Source organism: Callithrix jacchus, chromosome 4 (genome assembly GCF_049354715.1).
Source record: "Callithrix jacchus isolate 240 chromosome 4, calJac240_pri, whole genome shotgun sequence".
NCBI classification, from domain to species: Eukaryota; Metazoa; Chordata; class Mammalia; order Primates; family Cebidae; genus Callithrix; species Callithrix jacchus.
The window spans coordinates 166,524,988-166,550,892 of NC_133505.1; the positions used below are offsets into that span (position 1 = coordinate 166,524,988).

Below are 25,905 nucleotides of genomic sequence, written 5' to 3' on the forward strand. Positions count from 1 at the left end.
CGGCGGGGCCTGGTTTCCTCCCTCAGCGCCATTTTGTGGCAGCGAGACCCGCAAATAAAGGGGAGCGCCGGGGTTGTGGCGGGACTGGGAGCGCGGCGGAACCGGCGGCAGAGCGGTCCGGTTGCGCGGCGCCCGCGGGGCCCGGGCGGCGGGGCGAGCAGCGCGGCCTCGGCCTCCGCGACAGGAGAGGTAGGTGCGGGTCGGCTGGCGGGAGCGGCCGCGGGGGATCTCCGGGGCCTGAGGGCTGGGGCGCAGCGGCCACGGGCCGGTAAGGGGCGGGCAGGGCCGGAAGGATCACTCATGCCCCGGGCGGCACCGGTCTCTCGTAATCCGCTCTATCTTCCCGCCTGCGGAAACACTTCCGCCACCCCGATGCCATTTTATCTCCGTCCTCCGTCCCCGGGGTCCGGGGTGAGACGGGTGCTCCGGCGGTCGGAGAGACCGGCCATTCACGGAGGCCGAAGGTTGCCCTCCCCGGGCTGAACGGCGGCGCTCGTCCTTTCCTCTCCTCTCCTAGGTGTCGCCCCCTCCACCTCCCTCGGGCCTCTCCCGAGAACCTGGCGGCACTAACGAGTTCAGCAAGAAAAAAAAATCGTTCGTTCCCAGTATTTCGTGTCACGCAGTAGGTTGTTACTGCAGATAGGTTATCTTGTAGATTTCCATTTTCAAATGAGTGCGTGCATTCTGAGGAAAGAAACTGAATTATTTGCAGATTTTTGTGAAATCCAAGTCTCACCTTGGATCCCTGTGACAGTTATTCGATGATTTTTTTAACCGTTTTTCATAAGTCAGTGTACACATAGTAGAAAAGCCTAAGTTCTTGTTTTGATAAAGAAGAAAGTCGCTTGGTGGTTTGATCCCAAAGGACTATCTTAATATCCTGTGATTATGTAAAAAAAAAAAAAAAAATCTACCATTTAGTAGAAAAATTCGCCGAAAGTATTTTCGGTAATTATGTTACAGTTGCAAGTTGTATTTGTGTCCATTTTATCTAGTTTTTAATTTAGTTAATTCCATTGCTTCGGAAGATAAATGGACATCATAGATGCATCACAAGCTCTCTTTTTTTGTATTTTAAAATTTTGGCTGTTAACTTTTTTACGATAGATAAACATACTACGGACATTTAAAACCATAATTTAAAACCGTGAACGAAAAATATTTTCAAGGTGGGTACATTTTAATTCATTCAAGTAGCACTGATTAGGCAAAGGAAGTGGGGAAAGATTGCAGTCCACAAGTAGGCTTTTAATAAGGTTGAGGTTACGTTTTAACGGTTTGCGTAGGTGTGTTTCTAACAGTGCTTTTAGATCTTAAGGTATCTTAAGCACACACATAGTTTAAAACGTAAGTATTTTTATGTACTTTTTCAGTGGCAGAATTTGGACGAGCTACCGAAATTTCTAGCTCCCAGAGGATGAAAGTAATAATAGTATGTCCCAGGCACTGCTGATTTTTACATGGCTCCTTTATGTCTAGCTTTTCCAATTGAACGTTGAGTCATGTTTGTTCAAAATATTGTTGTGTATTGTCTGTCAGAAATAAGCTGGTAGAGATGAAACAGAAAATGTGTAATAGCTCTATGATGTGGAGATGAGCACTGTCGCTATTTGTACAGTACGTTAAAGCATCCAAGATCTCTTACGGTCTTGTATGTAGTATTGAATCCCCTCGAATATATTGTTTAGCAGTTTTGATCATTATATATTTCTTGTTCTTCAAAATTGTATGTTAGTAGGTCCTTCAGCAAAACAAGACTGAAGATAATATTTTGGTTTTTTCTTGTTTTTACTTTTTAAATTATTTCCAGTGCACTTTTCTGCCTCTAAATGTTGTTTCTTGTAGTTACTAAGCTTACCACCGAAAAACTTTTCAGTATCTTTACAATAGTATGCTTCATTGTGTATAACAAGGCGTTTCATCTGACTAGAACATAGTGCTATAAATATTTTCTGCCTTTGAAGATATAGTTAGTAGAATTTAATTTTTTCCAAGTGCACATGAAAGTTGCCTTTTATGTTCATATTTTATTTGAAAAATTTTATTTATATAGCATGTTGTGCTGAAAGCATCACTATTTGCAGCACTTTGAGACAGGCAAAATTATGTTTTGGTGACTTGGAAACTGCAAGGGTTAAATGACTTACTCAAAATCACACATGACGGAGGGTAAGGAAAAGGTGGCCTTTCAGTTCTGATCAGTACCGTGCTACTATAGTGTCTGAAGATTGGTTTCTTACATTCAGCTATGATTTGTTTCACCAAGGTACCGTGCTTTCTTACTGAAGTTGTGTTGGCTGGCCCTTGCCTCTGTTCAGAGGGAACTGAGTTGCCTAACTTTATGATGCGGAGAGCCAGGAAGCTACTGGGATCTGGGATGGTAGGCACCTAGCCAGTCTAAACCGAACTCCCTACTAAGCTGTTTTTCTCTGTTATGGAATCAAGAGTAGATGGTGGTCCTGATAGTCTAAGTTTGAGATATATTATCTCTAAATTATCTACATAAATAACTGAAACCTTTACGTAATTTAAAAAGTAATTATCATGTTACCACCTTTTTGAGGGGCAAATTTGAGGTCCTTATCCCCAATGTATTAATTAATAACTGTTTTAATCACCTAATGACTCACAGTCATTTTCATCCTGGAAAATGGGAACTAACTTTGACTTTGAAAAGTGCTGTTGTTAAATGTGTGACTCATAAGTATTGAGTATATTTTCTTTATTATTTTTCCTTAGGATTCAATTTTAATTGACTCCAAATGATGATATGATCATTCTGTTTTTTGTGATACGAGAATAGATTGTTCGGAGAACCTGGAATATTCATTGTCTTTATGAATCTAGAAATGACTTTAAATGGTTGTTGTTCTTGTCATTTGCACTAAAAAAAAGTTGACCTGGGGAATACCAAAGTTCTCAGTACATTTGTGCAGTGTGAATGTCAGAATTACGAATTAGCTTCTATTTTGACCAAATAGTTGAATGTTGCAGATAGTTGTAAATTTTGAACCTGTTCTAATTTGCCTTTTCCCAGATGATTCAAAGTCAATTTGACTTTGTGGCATATCATGGACTTTTAAGGAAAGATTGATTTTTCATCAGATTAAAGTTGAAGAAGGACTCTCTTTGTAAATGTTGAGGCTCTGAATTTCCCAAGTTGGATACCCCAAACAACTAGAGTGATCTTAAAAGTGACTCTAAAAGTTGACTTAGGAAGTGTAGACATTTATCTAAAACCTGTATTTACCCCTGACTTACAAATAAAGAATTTTATTTTTAAACAAAATGTTAGTAAAAAGCACCATTTATTTAAAATCTGCTCAACATCAAACTTGTTAAAAAATAAAAGGACATAAGCCAGGTTTAGAAATTTCAATAACTGCAGGCTGGGCCTGGTGACTCACAGCTGTAATCTCAGCCTTTTGGATGCGCAGGCAGGAGGATCACTCGAGCCCAGGAGCCCAAGACCAGCCTGGGCAACATAGCAAGACCTCATCTCTACTAAGAAGGAAAAAAAAAATGTAGCTGGGCACGCCTCTGATCCCAGCTGCACAAGAGGCTGAGAGGCAGGAGGATCACTTGAGCCCAATAGATGGAGGCTGCAGTGAGCCATGATCAAGTCACTGCACTCCAGCCTGGGCGACACAGTGAGACCCTGTCTCAAAAAAATTCAAGTAACTTCTGTTTAGAATTCTAAATATTGGAGATGCCAAGAATTCTGCAGTAAAAGTTAGAAACAGTCATGAGGGCAGTATGATTATTATCCTCAACCTGTGAATTATCTTTTCATGTTTTTTATAGGAAAAGGGAAACTAATAATTAAATGCCCATTTTCTGCCAGTTACCACTGCTGAAGATTAATGTCTATCTTCAGAAATAGCACAGTATTTGGACCCTGTTTCTGGTAATTCTTTTTGAGATAGAGCCCGGGTTGTGGTAATTCTTGAGATGGGGTGCAGAGATTCTGCTACTTTTATATTTGCAAAGTTGATACCCTGTTTTAGAATACCAAGGTTATCAGAACTTTCTTCATGTGTTTCCCAGACCTTTTAATGCTCTTTAAAAGCAGATTATGATCTCATTTGTTGCTTACTAAGCTTGCAGTTAATTTTATTTTAATGGAATAAAAATATGGATACCTGTCTTTAAGAAGAGAATAAACAAGTAAACCTAGGGGAAGTATCCCATTGTAGAAACATATGCAAACGATCCTTGCCAAAATCCTGGCATGGGAATGTGAACCCTCTTGTATGAAAAGTCTGCCCTTTGCAGACTCAGGTTCTGTATCCCATGAATGCTGTATTTTTGATCCCAGTACTTTATTTTTATCTGAGTTTGATTGAAAACAATCCATGTATAAGTGGACCCATGCAGCTAAAACCTGGGTTCTTCAAGGGCCAACTGTAATAATTTATAAACTGGAATTTATATTGAATAGCATCCATGATACTTTAGTATTACAACTAAAATTATACATACTGAGTAGGTAGGATGCCCAATAACTAGATAACAGGTATATCAGCTAGCCTTAGTGATAAATTTAGCTGTTTCAAACTGTCATTCACAGATCTCTACCACAGTACTTGTTATGTGAAGTTCCTGGTTTGTTCTCAAAATTTTATGTTTACATATGCATAGATATAGGCACTTCTATGCTGGTTAAATATGTACAATTAAAAATATTATTGGCTGGCTCTGGTGGCTAATGCCTGTAATCCCCAGCACTTTGGGGGGCTGAGGTGTGTGGATCACCCAAGGTCAGCAGTTCCAGACCAGCCTGGCCAACATGGCCCCATTTCTACTAAAAATGCAAAAAGTAGGCCAGGCATAGTGGCTCACATCTGTAATCCCAGCACTTTGGGGGTTGAGGCAGGTGGATCGCAAAGTCAAGAGATCGAGACTATCCTGGCCAACATGGTGAAACCCTGCTTCTACTGAAAATACAAAAATTAGTTGGGCATGGTGGCTCATGCCTATAGTCCCAGCTATTTAGGAGTCTGAGGCAGGAGAATTGCTTTAACCTGGGAGGTGGAGGTTGCAGTGAGCTGAGATCATGCTGTTGCACTCCAGCCTGGTGATAGCAAGACTCCATCTCAAAAAATAAAAAAGGCCGGGCATGGTGGAAGGAGGGTGGATCACGAGGTCAGGAGTTCAAGACCAGCCTAACCAGTATGGCGAAACCCCATCTCTACCAAAAATATGAAATTAGCCGGACGAGAGAGAGAGAGAGAGAATATGAATGAATTACATGGAAATGCCAGGTTTGATATCTTCGCTCTAAGACTTTGCAGTTTAATGGAGTGGATGCATGTGTCATGCTAAAATAGAAACAGACCTGTGGAGATAAATATGATGATTTCTCAGATGATTAAAATTACTGCTACCAGATTAAGGTAGTCCCAAAGAACCCTTCTATAATGGCAGCAGAGATTACAAACTAGGCAACAAGGGTCATAAAGTAAGCAGGGACCAATTTAAAGAAAAAAATACATACATTTTATATCATATAAATATGGTTTATGTCTTCATAGGACAGAGTGACTTGCTCAGTGAAACAAACTGTATACACTTAACTCAGAAACAAGTGATATACTCAGGTTTTTATCTGTTTGCTGTATCCCATGAGAAAGATTCAAGAGGGGAAGGCAGAGTGTGATGGCTCACACCTGTAATCCCAGCACTTTTGAGAGGCCAAGGCAGTTGGATTGCTTGAGCCCAGGAGTTTAAGACCCACTTGGGCAGCATGGTGAAACCTTGTCTCTACCAAAAAAAAAAATTTAAAAAGTACAGAATTAGCCAGGTGTGGTGGCACATGCCTGTAGTCCCAGGTACTCAGGAGGCTGAGCAGGAGGTCAAGATTGCAGTGAGCCATGATCGCACTATTGCGCTCTGGTCTGGGTGACAAAGGGAGACTGTCTTTTTTAAAAAAAAGGATTAAAAAGGGAAAGAAGCCAATAATCTAAGATCAATTTAGATTATTCCCCTAAATTCTGCCTTCAACACAATTTGAAGGCACTTAATCTGAAAACCAGGGTTTAATAGTATGATTAAAATATCTTATTTATAAAGCAGAGTTGATTGGTCATAGTAAAAAATGCTGTTGGAAGATTATCTTTTGAGGAATCTCAAAATCAAGTGGGACAAATCAAGTAGTTTTGGTGTGTGTGTGTGTGTGTGTGTTTTCATTAGAGACAAGGTCTTAAACACATTTCCCAGGCTGGTTTCAAACTGCTAGGCTTAAGCAATTCTCCTGTCTCAGCCTCCCAAACGTGCTGGGATTACAAGTGTGAGCCACCACACCTCAAGTAGCTTTTAAAAACTCAGTTGAACATACCAGTTTTTTGGTCAAATTTCTAGTAGTTTAGAATTTATAATAAGTATGGGTAAGTAAAATAAACCATAAATACTTTAAGGGAACATTTATGAGTATGCTATTAGAAATAATACCTAGGGCTGGGCATGATCCTTATATGTATAGTCCTAGCTACTTCAGAGGCTAAGGTGAGAGGATCTGTTGAGCCCAAGAGTTCAAGACGAGCCTGGGTACTATGGTGGGTCCCCATCTCTTAAAAAAGAAAGAATAAGAATAACTAAATCAGTGTAAGAATTAATTTCTCAGTTTGTGTAAATTATTAATATGCCGAATACAATTTACATGCTTTTTCAAAAGAGCACTGGTACTTAAAACCTTGATTCAATTTTTTAATCCTCATAGAATTTTTTTTCTTTTTTTGAGACGGAGTTTCGCTGTTGTAACCCAGGCTGGAGTGCAATGGTGCGATCTTGGCTCACCGCAAGCTCCGCCTCCTGGGTTCAGGCAATTCTCCTGCCTCAGCCTCCTGAGTAGCTGTGATTACAGGCATGTGCCACCGTGCCTGGCTAATTTTTTGCATTTTTAGTAGAGACGGAGTTTCACCATTTTGAACCAGGATGGTCTTGATCTCTTGACCTCATTCATGATCCACCCACCTCGGCCTCCCAAAGTGCTGGGATTACAGGCTTGAGCCACCGCGCCCGGCAAGAATTTTTATATAAAGATTTTATGTTTGTCAGGTTAGCTCTTCGTGTCGTATAGGGTTTTTTTTTCAACCTTGTATTTTCATGTGGTGTTTAAAGTATGTTTATTACATATTTTTTCTTTTTCTTTTTTTGTGTATGTGTGGATTTGTAGTTTAATGGATAATAGCTGCTATTAGCATTCATTCTAAAAGACAGCATAATAAAGTGTTCTCTACTTGAATTCATTAACCTGTCTTTTGAAACAGTTAAGTGAATTTTGTATAAACAAGCTAATTTTGAGATACAAAATATTTGCCATAAAATTAAATACTGTAGGAATATTTTTATTAAGGTGTAACATATATATGTGGGTTTGTTTGTTTTTGGTTTTGAGATGAATCTCACTCTGTTGCCCATGCTGGTGCGCAGCAATCCCAGCTCACTGCAACCTCCACCTCCTGGGTTCAGGTGATTCTCCTGCCTCAGTCTCCCTAGCAGCTGGGATTACAGGCGCTTGCCACTACGCCCAGCTAATTTTTTATATCTAGTAGAGACCAGGTTTCAACATGTTGGCCAGGCTGGTCTTGAACTCCTGACCTCAAGTGATCCACTGCCTTGGCCTCACAAAGTGCTAGAATTATAGGCGTGAGCCATCACCCCCAGCCGGTATAACATACATTTTAAAATATATAACATCTAAAAAGCTATTGAACAGTAATAAATTATAAATGTGGTAGGTGCTAACTTACTTTAACAATGTAATGCTATAAAAGGAAAGACTTAGAGACTGGTATTACCCTTTGATAGCCCTTTAGCAACGTGCCTAGATACTGCTTGAGGTTAGTATCACTTCTGCAACAAGATTTTCATAGGGGAGTTGTAAGAGTGTGATGAAAAATTATATTTCTCTTGACCCTTTATAGCAACATCAAATGATTCGAATGGCTGCTTTTTACAAGGGAATTTGTAAAAGTTACCTAATAACTATAATAATGGGAAGATGTTAACAAAGGAGGATCTGAGTGTAGAGTATATAGGAACGCTGTAATATCTTTGCCACTTTTTTGTTAATCTAAAACTATTCTAAAATTGTTTAAATTTAAAAATCCTAATTATTTTACAATAATTTAGTTCTCTAATAAATTGATTTGAAAGAGTTAGTATTTTTTATTCCTGCCTTCACTGGAAGACTGGAAGAAAATCAATTGAACTTGTTTTCCCCAATTCTTTTTTTAGGATTCAAGATGACCAACGAAGAACCTCTTCCCAAAAAGGTATGGTTTTTGGTTTTGGGTGTTTTTTTTTGTTGTTGTTTTTTTTAGCAGTTTTAAGCACTTTAAACAAAAAAATAATAGAGTTGTTTGCTTATTTTTCATGTTTTTGCCTTTATAACAATAATAGCATTAGAGTTGTATAATATGCTAGATACTGTATATTATATTCAGTATATTTTAAAAATATTTTCAGATCTTGGAAAACTTTAGTTATAATAATATTTCTCTGGTCTACTCTTAACCTTCATTATGTGAATATTCCAGCTACATATCTACAAATAACGTCAAAAATGGAGATCATGAGTTTCTATATTGTTTTCTCCTTTTTTTTTTTTTTGAGACCGAGTTTCACTCTGGTGGCCCTGGCTAGAGTGCAATGGCACAATCTCAGCTCATCACAACCTCTCCCTCCCGAGTTCAAGTGATTCTCCTGCCTCAGTCTCCCAAGTAGCTGGGATTACAGGCATGTGCCACCATGCCCGGCTAATTTTTGTATTTTTAGTAGAGACAGGGATTCTCCACGTTGGTCAGGCTGGTCTCTAGCTCCTGACCTCATGATCCACCTGCCTTGGCCTCCTAAAGTGCTGAGAACATACCAGGCCATTCCTATATTATTCATTCTTCTTGTCCTAGTTTAAATCACTTTGCTTGTAATTTAAAACTACTTTATTTTTCAAAAATAAAACAATGATTATAGCTGCTTTTCAGATTCTGCCTTTTTCTCTGAAGCTTTGTTGTTTAGTCTCAGTGCTCCCCTGTTGTACATTCCTACCTAGAGTTTAGTTACTTGTACACACACACACACACACACACACACACACACTGGGTATTATAAAAGAGGTAACAGTTTCTAGGAGGAATTTGTAGTTTAGTTGGGAAAGCAGGGCTTATACTTACTAAACTTATGAATATTTATGTGAATAATTTAGATATTACAGAATATCCTGCTTTGGAGTCAGATTATTCATAAAATGAATAAAGGATTATACTGTGCTTTTATAATCTGAGAATTACTGTGTGCTCCCTCTGGTACCATTTTTTTTTTTCCTCTCTTGGATAGGGTCTTGCTCTGTCACCCAGGCTGGAGTGCAGTGCTGAATATCGGCTCACTGTAGCCTCCACTTCCTGGGATCAAGTATTCATCCCACTTCAGCCTCCTGAGTATCTAGGGGCTACAAGTACATGCCACCATGCCCAGCTAATTTTTGTTTTTTTTGTAGAGATGGGGTTTTGCCATGTTGCCAAGACTGGTCTGGAATTACTATATTCTGTATATTATATCCAGTATATTTTTAGAATATCCTGGGCTCAAGAGATAGCCAACTGCCTCTGCCTTCCAAAGTGCTGGGATTATAGGCATGAGCCATGGTACCTGGCCTATGGCAGCCTTTTAATATATTGCAGTATAATAGTTCCCCCATTCTGTTTTATAGTAATACTATTTACTGGTTAGTATTATAATTTGAAACAGTAAAAAAAAAAAAAAAAAATTAAGTGTCTTATAAGGAAATACTAATAAAGCCTTTATTTTTATTTTTTATTTTCTGAGGCAGGGTCTTACTCTGTTGCCCAGGCTGGAGTACAGTGGTATAATCTTGGCTCATTTGCAGCCTCATATTCCCTAGCTTATGCAATTCTTCCACCCCTCAAATAGGTCAGACTACAGATGTGCCACTATGACTGGCTAATTTTTGTATTTTTTGGTAGAGATGGGGTTTTGCCACGTTACCCAGGCTGATCTTGAACTGAGCTCAAGAGATCCTCCCACTTCAGTCGCCCAAAGTGCTGGAGGCATGAGCCACAGTGCCCAGCCAAAGCCTTAATTTTATGCTGAAGTAGGAGAGGTATCTCACTACTTGTTTGGTGTAGTGAAAATACTATTTCTCAATTTATGAAGCATTTCAGCTTATGCCCTTTTAACTTTTTATTTTGAAATAATTACAGATTCAAGGGCAGTTGCAAATAAATGTACAGAGAGGTTCTGTGCAACTTTCACTGAGCCTCCTTCATTGTTAACATCTTGAGTGACTAGCAAACATCTCTAAAAACTATGAAAATCAGGGAATTGACATTGGCACAGTCCACAGAGCTTATTCACATTTCATGTCATACTTGTACTGTTTTTGGTGGGAGTGGGGAGGAGCTATATTCAATTTTATCATGTCTAGCTTTGTATAACCATCATTTATCAAAATACACATCTGAGCCATCACCACAAAGCCTCATTGAGTTATTTTATTGCCACGTCTATCCCCTTTTTCTCCCTGCCTGATGCCTGGCAACTGCTAATTTATTTTCCATTTCTATAATTGTTATTTCAGCATGTTATATAAATGAAATCATGTAGTATGTATCTTTTTGAGACTTTTTTTTCCCTTCCACTTAGCATAGTTTCCTTAGGACTTATACAAGTTGTTTCATGTATCAGTAGTACTGTTTTTTTTTTTTAATTGCTTAAAGTGTTCCATGATGTGGCTGTATCATAGTTTCATCATTTACCTATTAAAAGACATTTGCGTAGTTTTCAGTTTTTTGACTCTTACATGTAAAACTGCTTGGATATTAGTTTTCATTTCTTTGAGATACATGTTTAAGAGTGCAACTGCTGGGTTCTGTGACACATACACTTTTAGTTGTGTTAATAAAAGGAACTGCCAAACTTTTTCAGATACTCAGATACCATTTTACATTCTCACCTGCAGTGTAGGAAACTTCAATTTCTCTGAATCCTTAGCAGCGTTTGTGTTGCCACTAATTTTGTTTTAGTCATTCTAATCAGTGTGTGGCGATACCTGGGATACCTGGGATACCTGGGGGTTTTCCTCCTCCTCCCCCTCCTCCCTTTTTTTTTTTTTTTTTTAAGAGAGACGGGGTTTCACTGTGTTAGCCAGGATTGTCTCGATCTCCTGACCTCATGATCTGCCTGCCACAGCCTCCCAAAGTGCTGGGATTATGAGCGTGAGCTACCACACCTGGCCAATACCTGGGGTTTTAATGTGCATTTTTCTAATGATGATGCCTATTGTCAAGATACCAAATAATTTACCTTTTAAAAAATAAAGACAAAACTGTAATCCCAGCACTTTGGGAGGCCGAGGCAGGTAGATCATGAGGTCAGGAGTTCAGCCTGGCCACTATGGTAAAACCCTGTCTCTACTAAAAATACAAAAATTAGCTGGGTGTGGTGGTATATGCCTGTAGTCCCAGCTACTTGGGAGGTTGAGGCAGAAGGACCTCAACCTGGAGGTGGAGGTTGTAGTGAGCCGAGATGTTGCCGCTGCGCTCCATCCTAGGCAACAGACCAAGGCTCTGTCTCAAAAAAAAAAAAAAACCAAAAAGCTTGCAATAAAATCTTTTTTTTTTTTTTTCTTTAAATAATATGTACTGAGCCATTTCAATCTCTCACTCGAGATGTTTCATAGGTCTCAGTATAGAGCTTTGTGTCTTCAGGAAGAGTACTCAATTCATTTCATAATTCTCTTTTTAGGTTCGACTGAGTGAAACAGACTTCAAAGTTATGGCAAGAGATGAGTTAATTCTAAGGTAAAATGTTCTTTTTATCAAAAATCTTTCTATAGAACCTTGTATTGTGACTCCATACTGTAATATTTGTCTTTATGCCAAATATTGTTTTTAATGTTGTTACGTCCTCAAATAATTTAAGTACTTTTTGAACGTATTTCCTGTGACCTCTTTCTTCATTATGTTAACACTGAGGAAAAGGTAGCACTTTAAAGAACTGCTAAGAAGCTATAAGTTTGACAAATCCATGGCTTGTTTTTTGTAGTTTTTCCTTTTGTGTTTAACATTTGAAAAAGAAAGTCCTAAAAGATGCACTTATGTTTTTGGAAGAAATACATAATTTACTAATGAAATGAGTTTACTTTTTCTTATTAGTGTGACCTTGACTAACTCATTTAACTTCATACACTTTATTTTCTCATCTGTAAGTTGAAGGGGTTGAGTTACTTTTATTTTTATTTATTTATTTTTTGAGACGAAGCTTCGCTCTTGTTACCCAGGCTGGAGTGTAATGACGTGATCCCAGCTCACTGCAACCTCCGCCTCCTGGGTTCAGGCAATTCTCCTGCCTCAGCCTCCTCAGTAGCTGGGATTACAGGCAAGCGCCACCATGCCCAGCTAATTTTTTGTATATTTAGTAGAGACGGGGTTTCACCATGTATTTTTAGTAGAGATGGGGTTTCACCATATATTTTTAGTAGAGACGGGGTTTCACCATTTTGACCAGGATTGTCTCGATCTCTTGACCTCGTGATCCACCCACCTCGACCTCCCAAAGTGCTGGGATTACAGGCTTGAGCCACCGCGCCCAGCAGGGTTGAGTTACTTTTAAAGGTAACTTCCAGTTCTGAATTTCCGTTATTATATTATAAATGTCTTACAAAAGCAGATTGTCAGGTACAGCATATAATCTTTTTAGAGTGTGTAAGAAATCAGGAAGTAGGATGTTCAGTGTTTTATAATTTACATATATTCTTTTGGTATATTATTGCTATAGTTAGTAAGTTTCTGGATGACTTTTAGATGAAAATAAAATGAGTTTTTTTATTTAATAAGCTGAAAGCAGGGGAGAGAAAAGATGTTTTGTTAGATAGGGTAACAAAGAGTTTGTTGTTTCCTAGAGAGTGACAGTTTCCTGCTTTCACCTTTTCAAAGCTACTGTATTATAAACACACTCTTACCTTTTTTTGCCATAATTTCATACATGGGACAGTTTCCATTGTATACCTTTATCTTCCTGCACATAAAGTTTAAATCCTTGGTATTCTAAAACACTCCTATCTTCTGCTGAAGTAGATTCTCGCTTGTGATATATGACTACTCCTCGATGCTCGTTTGTTTTTTTTGATGTACATATGAATTATAATAGAGGTGAGATCTTGCTATGTTGCTCAGGCTGGTCTTAAATGCTTGGCCTTCCAAAGTTCCGGGATTCAGGCATGAGCCACCATACCCAGCCCTGATATTTTCTTTCCCCTACATGTAGTATTCTACACTTCTTTTTATGCCTTCTTACATAATTGCTCTAGTTAGTCTGTGCAGTCATTTTTTTGATTTAACTGTAGGAGGGGAAAAATCAGTAATCCTAATAAAGAATCATAGAAATGTTTTATTTTAAGATACCTTTAAGGTTTCTAAATCATGCAGTGTATATCCTTGCAGTCAGTTTAACATCTTTCCTTAGGGAATTCTCAGTAAGACTTTTAGGTGAGTTCTTTTCTGTTTAATTCCCTTGATGATTTCAGACCAGCTGCTACTTATTTAACTAGTCTATGTTTCTATCCTTGTGATATACATGTTCTTGCTTCAGTTTTTGTATTTTTCTGTTCTTCTAAAATAAATCGTTCTTTTATAGCCTCCACAGAAGACCTTTCTCAATACATCCCCAAATATTTGGTGAATTGTATGTGTCCTAGGTTGTAAGTGCCATAAAAATAAGCATGGCCGTGGCTGAACAGTAGTGTTTATATAGAAAATGGATTAGTTTGGTATTAGGAAGTACTTTTTGTTCATTATGCTGTAATGTTAATAACTTACGGCAAGCCTGTTTTTAAGATTATTAAATGGTTTTTTGTTGTTGTTTCTTTGTTTTGTTTTGTTTTTGAGACGGAGTTTTTCGCTCTTGTTACCCAGGCTGGAGTGCAATGGTGCGATCTCAGCTCACCGCAACCTCCGCCTCCTGGGTTCAGGCAATTCTCCTGCCTCAGCCTCCTGAGTAGCTGGGATTACAGGCACGTGCCACCATGCCCAGCTAATTTTTTGTATTTTTAGTAGAGACGGGGTTTCACCATGTTGACCAGGATGGTCTCAATCTCTTGACCTCATGATTCACCAGCCTCGGCCTCCCAAAGTGCTGGGATTACAGGCTTGAGCCACTGCGCCCGGCCTTATTAAATGGTTTTTTAAAAGCAAATTTTAATTATCTACCTGAAGAGCAGTTTGAAAACGTGGCTCTTAAAATATCCAGGATAGCAGACATTCAGGGCAGGGTACTTTCCATTAGGAGCTGTCTAATAAGACTGTGGAAAATCTTTATTGCTAAGAGGAGCTAGTAGTGTATATTCAGGGTAGAGATGTATAATGAAGAAAAACAGTTCCCTTGTACTCTGATAACATATGGCATTTATGCAGGTAGTTTCTGCCAGTTAGATGTGACAGTTAAATTACAGTCTTGAAAAATGTTATATTTCCCCCTTTGTTTAGAGGCAGAAATTTATACTACCTTGAGAAGAGTCACAGGTTATTTTCACAAAAGAGCCAAGATAAAGAACCTTCAGTTCTGCATAATTAGGCACATTTCTAATATGCCTTTTGTTCTTAGTGGACAACATAGGAAAGTATCAGCAGGATTTTTTTTTTCGGCTTCTGTAATCCAGGATTATCCTGAACATCAGTGATACCAAAGTGAATCTGGGGTTTAATCTTAGAGCATGCTTGGCATGTTCTTAGCAGAAAGCACCTTCTCTTTATATCTCCTTTAACCTTTGTCTCATAAAAGGGAAGGAATAATGAGGGACTACTTTATTATCAGTTAAACTAGATTTAGGCCGGGTGTGGTGACTCAGGCTTATAATTTCAGCCGTTTGGGAGGCCAAGGTGGGAGGATCATTTGAGCCCAGGAGTTCAAGATCAGCCTGGGCAATGCAGTGAGACCCCATCTTTAAAAAAAATTAGCCATGCGCCTTTTGTCCCAGCCATACAGGAAGCTGAGCTGGGGGATCGTTTGAGCCCAGATCCTGTTTGCAACACTGTACTCCAGCCAGAGGGACAGAGCAAGACTCTAAAAAAACTGGATTTAAAATTAAAAATCATCCAGCAGAATGCTCAGTATTACTTAAATCTGCAAATTTATACATGTGATCTTCTAGTTTTTTTGTTTGTTTTAAGTAAAAGCTATCTCACTGTAACTAATGTACGGTTTTGTTTTGTTTTTTTCACTAGATGGAAACAATATGAAGCATATGTACAAGCTTTGGAGGGCAAGTACACAGATCTTAACTGTAAGTTTGAGTTTTAGCTTCCTAAAAGACTGAATAATCTTCTTTTGATTGTTGTTCGAATCAAAAGGATAACTGGCTTTATTAAAGCAACTGTAATTTTTCTCAAGTGTTTTATTATAAGAACTATACATAGGCACTGTGTTTGGTACAAGAAAATATAAAGATGAATAGAAAAGTCAGACATGTAATACTCATATAATGGCATGACTTAGCAAAATTATATGCAAGGTTCTGAGGATAGATACGGCAACTCAGAACTACTTGAAACTTTTCTTAATTGTCCCCAACCCCTTCTGCATAGGACTATGACTTGAAGCATGAGTTATTAGTCTAGAAGGGAAATAAATAGAAGCAACCAGTAAGAGATTTATGACAGCTTAAATTAGTGTATATAACTTAATTTTGTGTAATATCTATTTACATATTTTTTCAAATCTGAAAATATCAGAATTTATCATTTTAAAGCATTTTAGTCTCACATTTACTGTTTGAATCACATACTATTTGTTGAGTATGAAAACCAATATATATTGTTGTCTAACATCAGAGAGTTTATACCCTGAAATTCTGATTTTACATGACTATGTTATAATCATAGAAGTCACGAACATTATGAAAGTTTAAGGCTGGGCACAGTGGCTCACACCTATAATCCCAGCACTTTGGGAGGCCAAGGTGGGAGGATCACTTGAACCCAGGAGTTGAGAACATGGGCAACATAGGAAGACCTTGTCTCTACAAAATAAATAAATAAATAAAACTAAATTTAAAAATGGGTCAGGAGGATTACTTGAGCCCGGGAGGTCAAGGCTGTAGTGAACTGTGATTGTGCCACTGCACTCCTGCTGGATAACACAATAAGATCCTGCCTTAAGTTTAAAATACTAATTGTCCAGCAGTTATTACCATTTTTATTTTTATTTATTTATTTTTTTGAGACAGAGTCTCACGCTGTTGCCCAGGCTGGAGTGCAGTGGTGCAATCTAGGCTCACTGCAACCTCTGCCTCCCAGGTTCAAGTGATTTGTCTGCCTCAACCTCCCGAGTAGTAGCTGGGATTACAGGCATGTGCCACCATGCCTGGCTAATCTGTAGAGATGGTATTTCACCATATTGGTTAGGCTGGTCTCAAACTCCTGACTACAGGTGTGAGCCACTGTGCTCAGCTGGCATTTTTATATTAAATAGGTTAAAACATACTAATCAGGATTTTTATGAATACTGTATAACACAAACAGATGTTTTATGTCTTCTGTTGCAAACAGATCAAACTATGAAAACATAATTCAGTTAGTAGTCCTGGAACGCTGTGACACCATTACCTTTGAAAGAAGCTCTCATGACCAGGAAAAATTTCCCTTTTATAAAGGGAGTTAGGATTGAAAGTAAAGAGGAAATTTTTGACTCTAGTTTTTATTGTTCTTGACAGAGGTATTTAGAACTTGATCTTAAAATCATATTTATGTATATTTTTAAATCATCAGCTAATGATGTAACTGGCCTAAGAGAGTCTGAAGAAAAACTAAAGCAACAACAGCAGGAGTCTGCACGCAGGGAAAACATCCTTGTAATGCGACTAGCAACCAAGGAACAAGAGATGCAAGAGTGTACTGTAAGTATGTCAAGTTGTATAAGTCTTTAGTTGAGGAATTGGTTTTTAGTTCGCATTATTTATTACATGTTGATTTTAAATACTTAATGGAATATGAGACCGTGTTTTTTTATAGGTATATACACTTGGAGCTTTAAGCTTACTAGATGAAAATTTTGATAATGTCTCTTCATTTAGACTAAAAATTTTTTTGTGGCCAATAAGGCAAAAGTTTTAAGTTGTTTTTGTTTGTTTAAATTTTCATGCTTTATGAATGCTGGTTTATCACTTCCAGACATTTTTCAGATCCTTGGTGTCTGAGGGTATAATCAATAAAAGAGCATTTGCTCCTTACTGCTTTACGTTTCACTGGCTAGGAAAACCATCTGATTACTTTACCTCCGCTCTCTTGTCCCCTCTGAACTGTTTTTCCTAGTGTCAGCAACTTCTTCAGTGTCTCCTTTTTAAATGTTAGAACTTTGATGTGTATTCTGTAGTATTTACTATTTCTGCATAGATCTGAAATCTAGTAATCTGATCATCCAGTTCTGATTAAGTTCGATCTTACGATGTAATTATACAAAATAATTAGATGCAGCTATATCCTTGTTTCTGATTTTAAAATCTCAATGTTTCTTCAATTCTTTGCATATTCCATTCATTTGATACATATAGAAGTCTTCTAATATGTTGTTATAATCTTCTAAGGTAGTATTCTGGTCACTGGAGACATACCAAAAATCTATGGGCACAGTCCTGTTCCTTTTACCTATAGAATGTTCCTTAAACAGAGATTGTTTAAATTTCCACAGAAGTACTCATTTACTCATCTCTCCCTTTTTTCTAATTGACTTTTTCATATTTTGCTTTGCTAAATGCTGGCTTTTATCATTTTCTTTCTTTTTCCTTTCTTTTCTTGAGACAGTGTCTCTCTCTCTCATCCAGGCCGGAGTGCAGTGGTGTAATCACAGCTCACTTCAGCTTCTTGAGTAACTGGGACTACAGGCATGTGCCACCAAGCCCAGCTGATTTTCTAATTTTTTGTAGAGACGTGGTTTTCCCTATATTGCCCAGGCTGGTCTTGAACTCCTGGCCTCAGTCAGTCCTCCCTCCTTGGCCTCTTCACACTGTTGGGATTATAGTTGTGAGCCATCGCACCTAGCCCATTACCATTTTCTGTACCTTATTACCACATTTTGTCCTTTTGTTTCTGTCAGTTTATTGTAATTCTCACTACCTCTGATACTTTTTTCTCCATACTTACTAATGAATGTTTTAACAAATTTCCCTTTTCACAAAAAAATGAATCTTACCTTTAGACTGCTAACACTTGGGAAATACAGTTGAATAGATGATGTTGATGTTACTGTCTCCATAGGACCAGAATGTCTTGAATTCCTTTCTCTTACGGATTCCTACTCTTGACATCTTAGTTGAGGTACTAAGTACTTGCCTATACAATGGGTGCTATTCATGCACCTCTGATTCTCCAGCTGTCCTATATACAATGGCAGTTTTGATCATATCATGCCTGGTGAAGGCCTTTGGTGATACCTCATCATTCTTGTCTCTTTGACGTGGATTTTAAGGTTATTTCAACTATAATGGAACCTAACTTTTTACAGTCTTTTTTTTTTTTTTAACAGCTGTCACCTGCACAGGCCAGCTGAACAACTTCCTGTTCTTTCAATTATAACACAAGTGAGGCTTTGCAGGCAGGGCAAGGGCAGCAGGAGCAAAATCACAAGAAAAGGCAAGATTATATATGGCAGATGAGGATAAAGTTTCAGGTGACAGTGAAGAGATGAGGTCAGAATCTTGGGTATTCTAGGAGAGAGAGGTAGCCACTGAAGAATTTTTGAGCAAGAGATGTATGTGATGGATCAGATTTAGATTTACATTTTAAGTAGATCACTCTGGCTTGAGTATGAAAGATGGATGTGAGTGGAACAGGACTTTAAGCAAGAAAACCAATTGTGAGGCTATTAAAATAGTCCAGATGAGATAAATGAAGCCACTGGCAACAGGGAGCAGGCAGGACAGAATAGGTGTTTTGGAGGCACAAATCAATAGGACTTCATTAGTTTGGATGCTGTTGTGGAAGGAATGAAAACATTTAGGGAAGAATCACAGATAGCTCTCAGGTTTGTCTTGTTTGACTGGTTGAGTAGTGATGCTACTAGGATAGAGCCTATAAAGATCAAATTTAAAAGAAGAGCAGAGTGTGGTATTAGGAAAATTGAGGAAATCCAACAATCCTTACTCCCCCCAAAAAATAAAGTGATTAAAACAAAGGCATACATAAAGGTCTATATAATAGGAATTTAAAATTGTTCGTTAGATTTGGCAGTTAAGAGGCTGTTGGCCAAGAAAGCCAAAAGATTGGACACCCCTGCTCTAGATAAACTGTCAAGTGGGAATCGTGAGAAACCAAATTTAAAGGGTAGAAAGAATGGGAGTTACATACTAGAGGAGGTAGGAGGGAATAGGTTAAGCATTGGTTGAAAAGCTTGGCCCTGAGAAGGAGGGCCCCCTTGAGAATGAAAAACCGTGGAAAGGTTTGTATCAGGTGCCTGTCCTTTATTTATTTACTTTTCGTTCATTTATTTTGAGAAAGTCTTATTCTGTCTCCCAGGCTGGAGTGTAGTGGCTCGGTCTCAGCTCGCTGCAACCTCCACCTCCCAGGTTCGAGCAGTTCTCTGCCTCAGTGTCCCAAGTAGCTAGGATTCCAGGTGCCCGCCATCATGCCCAGCTAATTTTTTGTATTTTTAGTAGAGATGGGGTTGCACCATCTTGGCCAGGCTGGTCTTGAGCTCCTGACCTCATGAGCCATCATGCCCGGCCAGTATCTATCCTTTAAAACAGCACTGCTGCTTTTACCCTTGGTATTTCAGGAGTCTGTTTGTTTCTGTAGATCTTTTGTTTGCCCAGCATACTAACTTATCTGTTTGATTTTTTAATAATAATGCTGTATTTGTTTGTCTACATGCAGTCTTTGCCAAGTACATCAGTAGTCAGTTTAGTCAGTTGTGAGTGTAAGGCATAAGTTAGCCACATAGATAATTACTATATTCTTAACTCTGTATTTTGTTGGTAAGTAAAATCTATCATTTTTGTTCACCTCAGTGGTTTTTCTATTTTTCATTTAGTCTTTTGCCAATCAAAATAGATTTAGGAATAAAGCTAACTTTGAAAACACTTTACCCAGTGTTCTCATCTCTAGAACATGGAATTTATTCTAGTCAGAGTCCACCTCTCTTTTCATGATTGAAAATGTTGACTGTTGGGTCTTTGTAAACCTGAATAGTGACTGCGTCTCAGTGTTGTAGACTTTTATCAGTACATGGAGTCCACTGTAAGACATGGTGTATTCTTGCTTTGTTAAGTTATCTTAGCAGCTGGCTTCACATTGACTATGCAGTTGTACTTTTTTATTCAAAAAATAGTATTTTTGTTTGCTCAGTGAAGCCAATTAAATACAGTCCCAATTTACCTAGTATATTTGTTCCTTTTACTAAGTTTATATTAGGAAATTTTAACTGTAATCCTGTTTAAGCCTTAGTATGGAGCTAGAACTTGGGCCAGATCTACTTTGAGGTATGACTAAAATGGTGAATTTAACACTAATAACTATTTCATAGTTTAGGAATATATTTTTAGTGTGCTAGTAAATAGTACAACTGAAGTCAAAATTGAAGGTTTCATATGTAAGTAGAAGGGTTCTGGTATGATGGAAAAAGCTCTAGACTGGGAATCAGAAGGCCAGAGAACTAGAATTCTAGTCCCAGCTATGGCACCGAACTAAACAGTTGGGTTATTTAATCTCAAGCAGTTTGGATTAGGTTAGTTACTTTCCAGCTTCATAATTCTATAATTCAAATCTACTCAGAAAGGAAAAAAAGTATGAATTATACTTTATTTTGGCTTAAGGCCCTATAGAATTTCACTTTTATAATCTGTAATGGCGATTCATGTAGATGTAAGTACTGTATATTTTTTCTTTAAGAACTGCAAATGTGTATTTTAAGTTATAGTCTTGTACTCGATGTATTTTTAGGGGACTTTACATAGAATAATTTCACAGGTAAAATTTAAAATAAGCAAACCAAAAGACGTCATTAACTGTTAGGTAATTAATATTTTAAACTTTCCTTTTTTTCCAGTGGGTTGTCAGTAGTTTTAGTAACTATAACATTGAGTTTTGTCTGTTTTGGGTAATGTTTGGATTATAAAGTAAAATGTATGTAGCCATTTTAAAGGTAACATTTGGAGATGTTACCAAATGGCCTCAATTCCTACATGAATAACCTTAAATAAATTTTTTTAATTGACAGATAATAATTGTACATATTAAAGACTACTACATAGTAATGTTTCAATACATACAATGTATAGCAATCAGGTCAGGATAATTAGCATGTTCATCAAATAGTTTTTTTTTTTTTTTGAGATGGAGTTTCGCTTGTCACCCAGGCTGGAGTGCAATGGTGCGATCTCGGCTCACCGCAATCTCTGCCTCCTGGGTTCAGGCAATTCTCCTGCCTCAGCCTCCTGAGTAGCTGGGATTACAGGCATGCGCTACCATGCCCAGCTAATTTTTTGATTTTTAGTAGAGACGGGGTTTCACCATGTTGACCATGATGGTCTCGATCTCTTGACCTCGTGATCCACCCGTCTCAGCCTCCCAAAGTGCTGGGATTACAGGCTTGAGCCACCGCTCCCGGCCATCAAATAGTTTTTAATTTTTACTTTTTCTTAAAAGTTTAAATATTTTTCTTTTTTTTTTTTTTTTGAGATAGAGTTTTGCTCTTGTTACCCAGGCTGGAGTGCAATGGTGCGATCTCGACTCACTGCAACCTCCGCCTCCTGAGTTCAAGCAATTCTCCTACCTCAGCCTCCTGAGTAGCTGGGACTACAGGTGCGCGCCACTATGCCCAGCTAATTTTTTGTATTTTTAGTAGAGACAGGTTTCACCTTGTTGACCAGGATGGTCACAATCTCTTGACGTTGTGATCCACTCGCCTCGGCCTCCCAAAGTGCTGGGATTACAGGTGTGAGCCACCGCGCCTGGCCAGAAGTTTAAAGATTTTTCTAGAGAATTTCAGGATCAAAGAGGGAAGGAGCTTAATGAGGGAGTTAGTAAATCAAGTGAAGGAGGGCATTTTCCCCACCTTCTTATGTATTTTTCCTTTGATTTGGTCGTAATTGTTTCTTTTGTTTTGTACAGACTCAAATCCAGTACCTCAAGCAAGTCCAGCAGCCGAGCGTTGCCCAACTGAGATCAACAATGGTAGACCCAGCGATCAACTTGTTTTTCCTAAAAATGAAAGGTGAACTGGAACAGACTAAAGACAAACTGGAACAAGCCCAAAATGAACTGAGTGCCTGGAAGTTTACGCCTGATAGGTAAACAAATCATACTCCCCAGTCAAGACTTCCCTGACAGTCCCACTACGAGAAAGCTGTGGTGGGACAGCCAAGTACTCGTTTCCACACCAAGACTCAGACTTTTTGAGCCAAAAAAAAAAAAAAAAAGCCACATTCTTACACTGTCCAGCTTGTAATGGTTAATGTAAAACTTACCAGATGAACCTTGTGTTTCAGCTTTTTCTCTTCCCCTTCCCCTTGCTTCAGAGGCCTGATGGCGTCGGACTATTCCGAAGAAGTGGCCACCTCCGAAAAATTCCCCTTCTAGAACATGTAGACACTTGAGAAATGTTTCTGTTTGAAGAAAATAGAGGGAGAAACAGAAGTCTTAAGTCTGTGGCACACTGTGTCTTCAGACAGTTTGAAGGAATGAAAACCTAGAGATTTTAAGTCATGAATTGAACATGTAAAATTCCAGTAAAATGTAAAAATGGAATATGCATCGCTCTTAACCTTGAGCACAGTGACTTAGAGACACTGTATATCAGTTTTGCCAATAAGACTGTGGACTTCATGATTGTTGTTGAACTTCTGGGTCAAAACTCAAATGAGGTGAATTTTGCCTTTAAAGGGTTTATTTGCTGAGAACCAACTTATAATAGTCATGAGAGAATCAATAGATGTCCGTACAAGTAGCGCATATATTTAACCATTTAGTTTGGGGCTCTGTAGTACTTGCTTGAGCCTTAAATCAATGTGGTTTTATTCAATGGTTTGTTCTTTGAATGGTTGCAAAAACTGTAGATAATCTTACTGAGGACTGTACAAACATGAAGGTGTGGTATTAAACTTCAGGTTTAAACTGTTTGAAGCATTATAAACATTCATTTCACAACTAGATTGTATAAGGATATTAGCTGTGATGAGACTCACTGCATTATTTTTTTAGTGAATTTTATGAAATCCCCATTCCATTCAACAGGCACATGTTTAAAAGAGCATTGTCGTTGGTGTTAATGGGGGAATGTGTTCCTTCATTGTATTTGGGCCTTTTGTATTGCACTCTTGATATTAAATTAAATGTGCCTTGAAATAGTTGTTTTTTTTTTTTTAAGTTCAAAGACTATTATGATGATTTTGTTGTACTCTTTAACAGTTTAATTTGGAGGGGGGCTGTGGAGAGCAGATTGATTTTGGAAATACTGTTGCTGTGCTCTTCAAAGTGAAGGAAAAGGCGCTGCGCCTCATTTTTAAAATACCTACTTTATTCCATTTGATATCATAAAAGACAAGGAGACTTGACACTTGTTACTTTTATGACGCTTTGTCCCAAGGTATTGCAGTAGAAAGTAACGTGGGACAGCTTCACAGGGTGCCTGCCAGAAGATAATGTGTTGGAACTGTGGGCTGGCCTAAGTAAGACATTTTGTGAATTGAAAAAAGGTATAGTGGTCATTTCTAGCAAATTCATTTAATCATTTAGATAAATGAGGCATTATTTTCTTCATGCTTCCATCCAATCCTGGAGGTGAATTTTTTCCGTCAGATCATTCTATAAGTCACCAATTCAAATTTTCGCTTGGTGATAATGGAGTCTAAGATGAGTGGAAGATAAATGTTCCAGCTTGTCCCAACGTTTAAGTGCAGTTTTAACAAGGGTGACTTAAGTTCTCTCTTTATCATTCAAATCAATTGTAAGTATCTTGTATGTTTGTGCTTTAGGGAACTGATTGTGGGGCCGAGGGTGGGTTGAAGAAGTGGTTTGTGTGACATTTTCAGCAAGAAATCTGCTTCTAAAATTCTCACTATTTGTGAGGGTTGGAGGGTAAGTAACCAGATCTGTTTGAAATTAGCTTATGTGCTTGCATTAAGGCTTTTGAATGTATTACATGCCATTTAAGATCATAGTAGAAATGGCCTAAGTATCTTTTTAGTAGATCAAGAATTAATTCATAAAATGTATAACATGTACTCAAATTTAGTGGGCATCGTTCTTTGCCACTTAGATAACAGTCATGAGTTCTGTGGTTTTTTTCTTGTCATTGTTAAAATTTTCTCCTAATTAATAAGATGATACATGCTTGTGTGTAAAATTGAAATAATGTAGAGAAAGTTGGAGATGAAAAGTGTCACTCCTGATGTGACCTTGACATCCCATTCTGTTCTCCAGGAGCAGTAGCTGCTGTTACTTTTCTTGGGTATCATCAAGATTATTTCTATGCATATACAGTCATTTTATGTATATTGTTTTAAACAAATGTGATCATACCATAAACACAGATGACTTGCACCTTGTTTTTTTCACTTAGTCTCTTCGGCATTTTTCCATTTTTTAGTATATCTAGACTACTACATTTTTAATGGTTACGTAGTGTATTTCCATTATATTAAGGTATCATAATTTATTCGAATCACTTCTAAATGTATTTTTTTCTGTAAAATCGGCTGTAAGCCAGAGTACATCAGGTACTATAAATACATCACTAATTTGAAACAAATAATGGCTCAGGCAATCCCCTGTCTGGAATATTTCCAGTAGTGGAATGGATTTTGCTTTGAGGTGTGTGCGTCTTCACTTTACTGTTTTTATGTTTTAATTTTGAGGAAGAAAGATTCCCTAAATTAACCTGTCCACTTAAGTTAAAATGTTTCATTTACGTGAGGATGCACACATTTTAAAGAGTGTTTAGAGGTACATCTTTTAAAGTGCTTTCTGTTATGTTTGTGGGTTAATTGATTTTAGGAATGGGGTTTTTTGTAATTTTAAAAAATTATTTCAAAAAAATTACTTGTAATTATTTTTTCAAAACTTATTTTGTTAAAATTTATTTTAGTGATGACTAGTTTTAAACGTGATAGATGAGCTTAGCCATCATTTCCAAGATATGGCTTTCAAACGAAACCTTTTTGCATTAGAATTTGTGACATTTTTATATGGGGTTAAGTCAGATCACAAATTAATATGGTTAAGTCAGTTCATAAATTAATGTATCTTACAGTTACCTTTTTTTCTGCTCTTTAAAAATTACATAATAAGGATTTTCAGGTTAGTTGTAAACACCAGTGAAATATATATACTTGGCAGGACGACAGTTTTGAGAGCATAGGTGGTAAAGTGGAAGGAATTCCATTGTTTTTGACAATCCTGCATCTCTCTCATTTTCTCACTGTTTAATTTCTAAGTGGGTGTTCAGTGGAGGCTAAAGCCTGAGAGTGCTGATGGGAAATGATGGAAATCTGGAGCTACAGTAGCAATGAACAAGAACACCAGCTAATAACAGTTATCGTATCAAAGAATGAACCCCTTACCTCATGCTCACTGGTGGCTTTCACCTTGGGCTCCTCTGAACAGTAGTAACCCAGGTTTAACTGTTCACGGATTTTGTGTAAAGAAGCTTAATTACAAACTTTTCCTTGAATTACATTAGGTTAGAAAACACATGTGGCCAGGCACAGTGGCTGATGCCTGTAATCTGAACACTTTGGAAGGCTGAGGTGGGCAGATCACTCGAGCTTAGGAATTTGGGACCAGCCTGGGCAACATGGTAAAACCCCATCTCTACTAAAAATCCAAAAATTAGCTGGTGGTGGTGGTGTACACCTATAGTCCCAGCTATTCTGGAGGCTGAGGTGGAAGGATCACCTGAGCC

At 38.0% G+C, this 25,905-nt stretch overlaps 1 protein-coding gene across 5 annotated transcripts in view; it reads left to right on the top strand.

The window, feature by feature from the left end:
• Positions 1 to 25,905, top strand: part of WTAP (WT1 associated protein) — a 31,235-nt gene that overhangs the window by 347 nt on the left and 4,983 nt on the right. The window contains exons 1-7 of one of the 5 annotated variants that reach the window (XM_078370418.1): positions 36 to 189; positions 8,239 to 8,276; positions 11,764 to 11,819; positions 15,240 to 15,298; positions 16,782 to 16,909; positions 22,116 to 22,294; positions 22,523 to 23,348. In XM_078370418.1, the coding sequence (XP_078226544.1) occupies positions 8,247 to 8,276; positions 11,764 to 11,819; positions 15,240 to 15,298; positions 16,782 to 16,909; positions 22,116 to 22,294; positions 22,523 to 22,583 (513 nt within the window). In that variant the 5' untranslated portion in view covers positions 36 to 189; positions 8,239 to 8,246 and the 3' untranslated portion in view covers positions 22,584 to 23,348. Of the gene's footprint in view, positions 1 to 35; positions 190 to 2,266; positions 2,381 to 8,238; positions 8,277 to 11,763; positions 11,820 to 15,239; positions 15,299 to 16,781; positions 16,910 to 22,115; positions 22,295 to 22,522; positions 23,349 to 25,905 lie in introns of those variants that run through there. The other 4 variants (XM_008995328.4, XM_035297095.3, XM_008995327.4 and 1 more) reach the window with 4 other exon arrangements.